The sequence below is a fragment of the Notolepis coatsorum genome, assembly GCF_963971535.1.
Source record: "Notolepis coatsorum genome assembly, chromosome: 10".
Taxonomy (NCBI): domain Eukaryota; kingdom Metazoa; phylum Chordata; class Actinopteri; order Aulopiformes; family Paralepididae; genus Notolepis; species Notolepis coatsorum.
This window is the reverse complement of record NC_140174.1, coordinates 63180831-63191556: the sequence shown is the minus strand read 5'-3', so window position 1 is coordinate 63191556 and position 10726 is coordinate 63180831. Positions and strand designations below refer to the sequence as shown.

The 10726-nt window shown below is 41.2% G+C and overlaps 1 protein-coding gene across 1 annotated transcript in view; it reads right to left on the bottom strand.

Moving 5' to 3' along the window:
* Positions 1-214: 214 nt before the first annotated feature.
* stambpl1 (STAM binding protein-like 1) overlaps positions 215-10726 on the bottom strand; it is a 113686-nt gene continuing 103174 nt past the window's right edge. The window contains exons 11-13 of the mRNA XM_084322749.1: positions 1808-1920; positions 1355-1454; positions 215-1201 (exon numbers count right to left, since the gene is read on the bottom strand). Of these exons, the coding sequence (XP_084178875.1) occupies positions 1145-1201; positions 1355-1454; positions 1808-1920 (270 nt within the window). The 3' untranslated portion in view covers positions 215-1144. The remainder of the gene's footprint in view (positions 1202-1354; positions 1455-1807; positions 1921-10726) is intronic.

The window sequence follows — 10726 nt, the reverse complement described above, 5'->3', positions numbered from 1 at the left end:
TTGACAAGTTTATTCAAATTATTTAAAATGTTTATTAGCAACGCCGAGCTTTCAAACCCTAGCGTCTGTCCGAAACCCTCGTGCAACTGTGAGTACCTTTGAAATCTCTGTGCGAGACTTGTACGACGAGCGTTTTGCTGACGACCAGTTCTTCAGACTTAATTGTGAGATTTTTCAATGGTCGTAGAAGGGACCGTGTATTCACAGAGCGATCCGGAGCGATCCCGACAGGGGCTAATTGAAACGCTACCTCTGCTGGTCACTAGCATGACCAGCAAAACTCCAAAAGCCAGATTCACTAGCTATGCAGCCAGAAGATAGTGCTGTGTTAAAAATATTGCATACAAGACACATCCTCTCTTTGACAAGAGCTCTCTTCAAAACCAGGAGGTTTTCATAGAAGCAGAATTACTATGCCAGATAACTAAGTGTTGTTTCTTCATAATGAGAGCTCATCGGGTCATAAGGCTACAAGACAAACATAAGAACCAACTCTATGTCTGACAAACGACTCAAAGCAAGGTAATTCTGGCTCTTGAAATACCCCTCAGTATTAGTGTCAATTAAATGTCCTTTCATATAAATAGGCCCTTATTTTAGTGTAACTAACTGTAATCACTCCCACTTCAGAGTGATCGGGTTACTATGGCAACAACGGTACATCCATTACGCAGCTATAACACGACGAGCAACGGCAACAGCGACATACAGTGTAAGTCTTAAGTATTGAGAGAGTGAGCCGAAGTGGGTCTTTTCAAAGCGCATGGGACACGAAGCCAAATGGGGTAATTATAAAAGGCTGTGAGATAGTGAGCTAAAGTCTTCTTTGCGGGAGTCGTCGTCTTAACGAGGACAGTCTGTCCTTTGGGTCATATTCACCTTTCAACATTAAATCCATATTACGGTGTTGATGCAAAAAAAGCCCAATTTTAGGTTCACTTTCTAATACTATTGACCATAGGTCCAAACAAGCTCTCTTGTAGTATACAATCACACAGTGGAGCCAAGCGCGCTCAGTTCACAGTAACTTGTTTTTTTCTTCAGAAAAATAAATAAATACAAAAGCCTTTCTGTAAACAAAGCGGTATATAAATAGGAGTGTTGCTGTGGTGGTGTTTGGGGGGAGAACAGCGCCCTCTCTCTGTCACCTGAGGTCCAGCACACTGATCTTGGCATCCCGCACTACCACATGTTTGCAGATCTAGAGAAGGAGAGAGAGAGAATTAGAGAGACATAGGGGGAGAGAAAGTGTGAGATAATTAGACAGATATAAGAAGAAGAGAGAGCCAAAGAGACATACTGTATGTGTCAAAGCATATACCTGAGGGGCATATTTCAGAATTGAATTACTCACTGTGAATAGTGGTGGTTCCTTTGAGTGAGGGTGGAATCCTTTTAGTCTGCAGGTAGATACTTCAGCCATACCTGGACTGGTCAGCCTAAACACTCCAGTACTGAGAGGGAAGGGGGGGCAGATAAACATTGATAAAGAGGGAGGGAGAGAGAGCGAGAGATAGCATTATCATCCACATTTAATAACCATGGATTTTAATGTGAGCTGGCTGGATGATAGCTGTGGCTTAAAAACTATAGTATATATATATATATATATATATATATATATATATATATATATATATATATATATATATATATATATATATAAGCTATATATATATATATATATATATATATATATATATATATATATATATATATATATATATATATATAGTTATAGCTTCCAGTAACAGGAGGTTGTAGAAGCATTGTGTGTGTGAGTGTATGTGTATGTCTTTACACTTACTCATTGTGTTTAGGAGCACAGACGATAGCAATAGCTTCTGGCAGCATCAGCTGGTAGGAACAGTGTGTGTGTAGGTCTACACTGGAGAGAAACGCAGTCTGGGTTGGATGGGTCTGGGGAGAGAGTGTAATGGAAGAGAAAGTGAGAATGGAGTTGAGGTGGAGAGAGAGAAGGAAAGAGAAAGAGAGGGGAAAAGAGAGAGGGGAGAGAGAGGGGGAAAGAGAAAGAGGGGAGAGAGAGGGGGAAAGCGAGTGAGAGAATGTTTTGTGTTCCACCTTGCTTTGATTGATTGGTTGCTTTTATGTATGAAGTATCTTCTTGTTGCCCAGGCCATATGCACTTACAAGACACTATTCACAATGAAGAAGCATACATCAAATACTGTACAGTACATACGCATCATATATCTGTATACATACACCGTATATACATTACATCCCTTACTGATGAATATTAACACAATCCAACCAACTCTAGTACATACTGTATATAGTCGATTTGCTTTGGAAACACTGAGCCATTCATGACAATAGGGCATATTGAATTGTGTGAGAGAGAGTGAGAGTGAGAGTGAATGTGTGTATTAGATTAGATTCACTTAGTTTATTGTCATTACACAGTACAAGACAGTGCAACGAGATTGTGTACGTCCAACCAGGATGTGACAATCAACAGTCAGTTGCAATATAAGACACATAAATAAAACTGTACAGTAAAGTGCAATGGTTAGCACACTGTGCAATGGTGAGAATAAAAAATAATAATAAAAATAAAGTCTACATAAGCTATGGCTATATACACAGGTATACAGTAGAGTTTTGATTCAGAAGTCTGACAGCTGAGGGGAAGAAACTATTCGTGGTCCTGTTGGTTCTGCCTGGGAGGCATAAATCAATGTATGTGGAGATCCACACTTGAGAACTGACCGATCCCAAGCTCTGCCCTCTTTTCTTGACCCCTCCGATCACAACCGATGCTTTCCTCGGTAAGGCTAAGAGAGGGCGGAGCTTGGGATCGAACGAGGTCAATTGCTGTAGACATTGGGTTGGTCTGAGGAAAGAGAAACAGTAATTGTGTAAATTGAGACCTCCAAACCCTGCGTCTAAATTCACAACTTGTTTTATTCCATTTATTCGAATAAATAACTTTAATAAATAAAGCCAAAGGACAGTGAGTGTGTGATATATTAGCCTGCTGTCTGAATTCACTGCTCGGAATTACAAGGACATGTTGAATTTTTTTATTTATTTTTTTATTATTATCTTTTCCCCCCCTTTTTCCGTACTTTTTCTCCCATCCCAATGTTAGTCGTTATGCCAATTCCCTTCCTGGTCGTTGCGCACTTACCCCCTACCGTCGGTCTGGGAGGGTGAAGACTACCACACGCTTCCTCCGACACATGTGGAGTCAACCAACGATTCTTTTCACCTGACAGCGAGGACTCTCACTGGGGGAGTGTAACGCGTGGGAGGATCACACTACCTCCCCCAGTTCCCTTCCTTGCTGAGCAGGCGCCCCGACCGACCTGTAAGAGTCGCTGTTTACAACAACCAGGATACATACCCCACCGGCTTCCCACCCGCTAACACTGCCAATTGTGTTAGTATGGACGACCGACCAAGGTATCTGGAGAATTATCCGACGTTTTTCCCAATATATTTATCATTATTATCCTTCATTATTATCATGAGTAACATTTATTGTATACATTTATTGCATGAGTTCATTATTATCTGGTGCCGCCTAGTGGACGCACTTTGGAGTACGTATTGCGACTCTGAGCAGGTAAGCTGTCTCTGCGCAGGCGCGTCGCGCTATTTAAGTGACACTCTCAGTCTAGACTGTAAGGTGAAAAGCCCTGTGGGCGAACTCTTGACTGGCCAACGGTACGTAGCATTATATGCGCCGTTAATATCCGCATTTCTCTTTAATTCATATATCTAGTTATTAACTAATGCGGTTTGTTTTCCTTTCCTTTGTATAGGTAAATAATCTGACTAACGTCTGACTAACGTCTGACTAACGTCTGACTAACGTCTGACTAACGTCTGATTGTACGTTGCTGACTAAATGCTGACTGAATGTACTAACTGACTTAATGGAAACGCTGACTACATGCTGACTACACGCTATTAACAATAGACTGGCTAACGTCAGACTGAATGTACATGCAGACCAACTAATGTCTGGCTACACTAACCAGAACTGGTTGCTAAATTGCAACTTAACTATTAATGAACTATCAACAGAGGCGACTTGGTTGAACATTACCGATACCACTTCGACCTCTACTAACATTATCCACTAAAGCTTGGATGTAAGCTACTACCAACTATCAGCTACACGCTAACCCCTTGTTAATTGACCACCTGGTGATTACTGTAACAGAGGATGAGCTGGATGCTGGATTTCAAGGTCCAAATAAACAAACATTCTTATGAAGTCCGAATTGTTTCTATGGTTTAAGAAAAGTCATTTCGCCCACACCCTTCCAAGGGGGACATCTAGTTGACTCATTGACTGAGACTGCTAGATAATTGGACAGTACCGCTGACAGCTGGATTCGATCCCAGTGTCTCTGTGGTGGTAGGCAGGCGCTTAGTCCGCTGCGCTACCCAGCCGCCCTGACATGTTGAGGTTTTAAAGAAATCTATCTGTTATTATTCAGTTATTCATTATTATGTCACCTCTTTTTCTCTCCTTCTCTCTCTTCCCCTCTGCTAGACTTGCAACCTGGCTTTCATTTCTCTGTACACTGGGATGTTTCAGATTAAATAAAGAAAGCTAGTGGGCGAAGTGTGATATGTCATACTTCACACAACAGAGAAGATGCAACTCTTTTGCAACTCTGAAAAAACTTTACCAGTTCAACATTTATTTCTCAGTGTATTGTGACTGAACGAGAGCCATTCCATGAGTACTTATTAGCAGAGACGTTATTGCATTAGGGGCCAGTGGGGCACGGCTGTTGTAGAGAAGGATTCTCTCTATGTCAGACAGAGTAATGTGATGAGCTTAAGTTAATAGCACACTCAACTTTATGTACTTAATAAAATGTAAAAAAGATTTCATCATATGCTGAATGCAATTTATTCTCTAGAAAAATATTGCTTTGTAGCGTAAGAATTTGTCTTTGTGCGTGATGCTGCTTGGCTGTTTCTGCTTGGTGTTTCTGCTACATACAGTATATGTTACAGTAGTCATCATGAATTGTGTGGATTATTTAACTACAGTATGATTTATCTTTTTCTTTTAATATTTTCCTCCCTTCTTTTTCCGTTTTTCTCCCCTCCCAATGTTAGTCGTTATGTCAATTCCCAATCCCCTTCCTGGTCGTTGCGCACTCTACCCCCTACCGTCGGTCTGGGAGGGCGGAGACTATCACATGCTTCCTCCGACACATGTGTACCCAGCCCACCACTTCTTTTCACCTGGCAGCGTGGACTCTCACTGGGAGAGTAACGTGTGGAAGGTCACACTACCTCCCTCTAGATCCTTCCCTCGCTGTGCAGGCGCCCCGACCGAACTGCAGGAGTCGCTGTTTACAACGACCCGGACCCACCCACCGGCTTCCCTCCCGCTGACTCTGCCAATCGAGCCAGTATGATGGCCAGCCAAGCCGGAGGCAACGCTGACAGCCGGATTCGATACCAGTGTCTCTTGCGTTGGTGACAAGCGCTTAGTCCGCTGCGCCACCCAGCCGCCTACTACAGTACTGTATGATTTAGTACTTTAGTCTACCCCTTGAGGAAAAATTGGAAACAAAACATTTGGGACCAGATCAACCGGATGATCAAATCTCAAGAAGAAAAAGATTAAAACATTTAAATTAAAAAATAAACTCAACCACGAGTGGTTCAAAAGTAAACATTGGCTAACTGCTAGCATAAAAAAAAAAAAAAAAAAAAATATATATATTATATATATATATATATATATAAAAAGCCCTGCTCTGCTTTCAATGTCTTCCTTTCTTTGCATGTCTTCCTTTCTTTGCATGTCTCCCTTTCTTTCCATGTCTCCCTTTCTTTCCATGTCTCCCTTTCTTTCTATGTCTTCTTCTCGGAGGGGAAACTGTCTGGACAACAGTTGGATTTTAAGTCTTTCAGAAAAGCTGGTAAAAGACGAGTGTTGTGCATCGCATGTCGATAGTGCCATCAAGTTAAATGGTAAAAAGTTAGGCTTACTACAAAAAACGAGAAAATGGTTGAGTCATTAATAGTGAGTGTGATGGGTCCGGATCAGCTGAGGGTGGATTTGGTGCCAATGAGGAATAGTTATGTCTTTTCACTGTTGAGTTTGAGGAGGTTGTGAGTCAGCCAGGATTGTATTTCGGATTGGCAGGACTCAATGTGACTGAGGGGTGGGTTATGGGAGGAGTTTGTGCTGATGTAAATTTGGGTGTCGTCAGCATAGCATTGGGAGTCGAGGTTGAATTTGTGGATGATGTGACCAAGGGAGAGTATGTAGCAGATGAAAAGCAGGGGGCAGAGGACTGAGCCTTGGGGGAGATGAACTGATGTCTGTCGGTGAGGTAGGAGGTGAACCAATCGAGTGCAGTGCCCTCAACACCCAGTTGGTACAGCCTTTGGAGGAGGATGGAGTGACACACAACCGACAGACTGAAGAAAACAGGTATTTTCTTGGCAGAATTATAACCTGTATAAAGATTGCCTTGCGTGGACATGACGAGCCCGCCAACTTTTAAACCCTGGCATTTTTAGATGCTTATTTGAGACAATGTGCAACTGAGACTCCAGGCTTAGGAGCCATTATGATGCTCAACCTTATTCTAAGGACACTTCAGACATTATTCAAAACAAAGAATCTAGAAATTTAAACATTGTACATGCAATCCAAAACTTTAAGTATCGACTTATTGGCAGTGATCCGTTCAGTTTTGCCTTGTGCTTTTATTGTCCTCATGTTAGTGTTGTTTTGGTTGTGAGTATTTTATGTTGAGATCTTTAACGCTGTCCTTTGGTGGTCCTAATGTTGGTATGGTAAGATATGTAGTCAGACCTTCATTGTTTGTGTGATTTTGGATGGTAGTATTCTGCTAGAATGTTGTCATCACTGGTACTGGCGATCCATTGGTCACATCAATCGCAGTGTTTCCCCTTTCTCACACACAGTTTATTGGTTGTGCGAGTATGGTTCAATGTAATATATCTATGGTATGTTTGGATTGCATCATCACATCTTCTTGTGTGTGAACAGAGGTCTGAACTTGAGTTGAACTTGAACACTCACATTTTTCTGTAGTGGTTGCAAGATTCCATATTCCAATATTCCAGCAGTGGAGGTTTCTCTATGACAACACGTGAAACACAAATTCACTCATAATTCATAATTATTATTAATTTACATATACCTATATATAGGGCTGGGCGATAAATTAATTCCTCGAAATAAACATGAAACGTGGTCGCAAAGTTTCGATATATCGATTTTCCAAGCTTGGATATGAGCACACGCACTAACAACCAATCAGTGAAGGAGATGGCCGAGAGCGAAGGAGACCCGGAAGGAGACCCAGAGGTAGGACTCACTCAACAACAAGGCTTGCTAGGCTAATTAGCTTGCACGGCGCTGTTTTATATATTTACGTACCAAGTATGTGTGTGGTGTGAATTCTGAGGCCACGTTTATAGTAGTGTGGGGTATACAGTGGACGTCGTTTCAATATATTGTGGCGGAAGAGAGTATTTTAGTGTCATATTTAGCACAGCTCAGCATTCAATACCATAGTCCCCTCCAAACTCATAGCCAAGCTCAGGGACCTGGGCTTGAACTATGACCTCTGCCAGTGGGTCTTGGACTTCCTGACGGGCAGACCCCAGGTGGTAAGAGCAGGCAACTGCACCTCCTCATCCATCACGCTCAACATAGGGGCCCCCCAGGGCTGTGTTCTGAGCCCCCTCCTCTACTCCCTGTACACACATGACTGCGTAGCACAGCGGAACAACAACACCATCATCAAATTTGCTGATGACACAGTAGTGGTGGGCCTGATCTCTGCCAACAACGAAAGGGCTTACCTGGAAGAGGTAGAGAACCTGTCACAGTGGTGTCAGGAGAACTGCCTCTCCCTGAACGTCAGCAAAACAAAAGAAATGATTGTGGACTTCAGGAGGTCGGGGGTCAAGGACTACAGCCCCCTCAGCATCGACGGGGCACCGGTTGAGAGAGTGAACAGTTTCAAGTACCTCGGAGCCCACATATCCGAGGATTTGACATGGACCACACACATTGACAGTGTTGTGAAGAAGGCACGACAACGCCTCTACTTCCTCAGGCGCCTAAGGAAGTTCCAAGTCAGTCAGAAGATCCTTAGGAACTTCTACTCATGTACAATAGAGAGCATCCTGACTGGCAACATCACCTCCTGGTTTGGGAATAGCACTGCACAAGACCGTAGCAGACTACAAAGAGTGACACGTTCAGCCGAACGCACAATTGGAGGGGGGCTTCCCACCCTCCAGAACATTTACAACAAGCGGTGCAAGGGGAAGGCTAAGAGAATTATTAAGGACTCGAGCCACCCGAACAACTGCCTCTTTGAACTGCTGCGGTCAGGCAAGCGATACCGGAGTCTTAAGGCGAGCACAGAAAGACTCAGAAGAAGCTTCTATCCCCAGGCCATCAGGCTGCTAAACGAACAATAAACACTATGCAACAACCATCAAATGCACACAGCACACACACCCACACGCACACACTCACTTAAACAAACAACACACTGCAGCACCCACTCTCCACACTTTAGATCACACAAACACACTTTATATTTATTGATAAAGGATTTGCACTACAACTCGTACACCTACTGTAAATTGTACCTAAATTGCACCTCATCCTATTTCTGCCTTGCACTATATAGTATTGTATATTAGTACACTACACAGTATTGTATATTATATGGTAACTCAGTTACGTCTACTCTGCATCGAACATTGTACATATGTCTATACTGAACACTGTGACCTCATTTTTTTACTTCTAATTTACATGCTATACTATGTTATTTTATTTCATACTTATCTTGTCTTGCACAGTCTCTGGAGCGTAACAGTAAGAAGCATTTTGTATAAAAGTATTCTGTACTTCTGTATGACAACTATTAAAGAAACTTGAAACTTGAAACATTGTCATGGAATACACCGTTTAGAAACAACAGGCTGGCTAGGATAACTAGCTTGCACGGCGCTGTTTTATATATTTACGTGCCGAGTATGTGTGTGGCGTGAATTCTGAGGCCACATTTATAGTAGTGTGGGGTATACAGTGGACGTCGTTTCAATATATTGTGGCGGAAGAGAGTATTTTAGTGTCATATTTATTACATTGTCATGAGATACTCCGCTTGTCGGCTAACTGCTAACGTGCGCGGACTGATGACGACATCAACTCGACTCGAGACATTCGCAGCAGCATAAGAAGTTAATTAAACTTGACAGACATTATATCGACGATAATTATTGATATCGAGTTATATGAAAATAATTTTATCATTTTATCGCGATAACGTTTTTGGTCATATCGCCCAGCCCTACCTATATATATATATATATATATATATATATATATATATATATATATATATATATATATATATATATATATAAAAAACTATATATATATATATATTTTTTTTTTATTATTATTATTATTATTATTATTATTATTATTATTATTATTATTATTATTATTATTATTATTATTATTATTATTTTATTATAAATGTTTTCCTCTAAAAAGAATTCCAGTGAATTTTTTTTTCTTCAAAAATGGCCAATATGTACAGCTCTGAGCAGGCCTGCACTGCAGTATTGCCTGCAGTAATTATTCGTGAAGAAAACTTCACAGGTGACCCATTGTTAAATAAATAATAAATAACAGCGAATCAAAATAGGCTATTAACTTCATCTAAGCACGGTATGTGCAGTTAAACTCTTGCCATTGAATGGAGGATTGATTGATTGACAGCCCTTGACATCCAATACACGGAGGTTGAATATGATTGGCAGCCTTGCAAATCCAATCAGAGATTGCTGCATTGCAAAGTCAAAACGGGACCAGCTGCATGTCCGGAGGATAGGTTTAGCTCGGGCCGATCTCAAGTTTCTCAAGTTTCTTTATTAGTTGTCATACAGAAGTACAGAATACTTTTATACAAAATGTAACATAAAGAAGCATTTTGTATAAAAGTATTCTGTACTTCTGTATGACAACTAATAAAGAAATTTGAGAAACTTGAGATTGGCCCGAGCTAAACCTATCCTCCGGACATGCAGCTGGACCCGTTTTGACTATGTGAAAGTTGAGACTATGAGAAAGTTGTTGTTTAGTAGTTAGTAATCTGTACAGCTATAACAAGTCAAGTCAGGCTAAATTAAACTTTGCGCCAACATTAGGACCGAAGTATAAACCAGCAACTGAGCAACATGAAGAAGTGGACTTATGCATCTGGATCAGAAAAAACGTTGTGGATGAAAAAGTAAGTAGGCTACAGTGCTTGTATGCTAACAGTAGCTAGCCAGCTTAGCCTACATCACAATGATAATCACCAAGCTAACTTACTGTACACACTGTAGGACTGGGCAATTAATCGAAACAGAATCGCGATATCGATTCATAGACCTATGCAATCTCATTTCTAAGTTATGATTTTTTTTTTTTTTTTTTTTACTTTTTAAATTATTTTATCTGGGTTGAACATGATTTGTGGAACTCCCTCTGGTGTTGTGGTCGTGGTATTCACTGACCTTTGGGAAGTATTTCGACATGCACATGGGTATCTTAGTGGTGTAGTGTATCTTGTAGACCAGGCCCATTGCAAGTTGCTGTACTCTGTCGTCTACTCTAAGCCATCCTAGGTTGTCAAAGTGGACAGGGGTGAGGTGGGTTTTAGGAGTA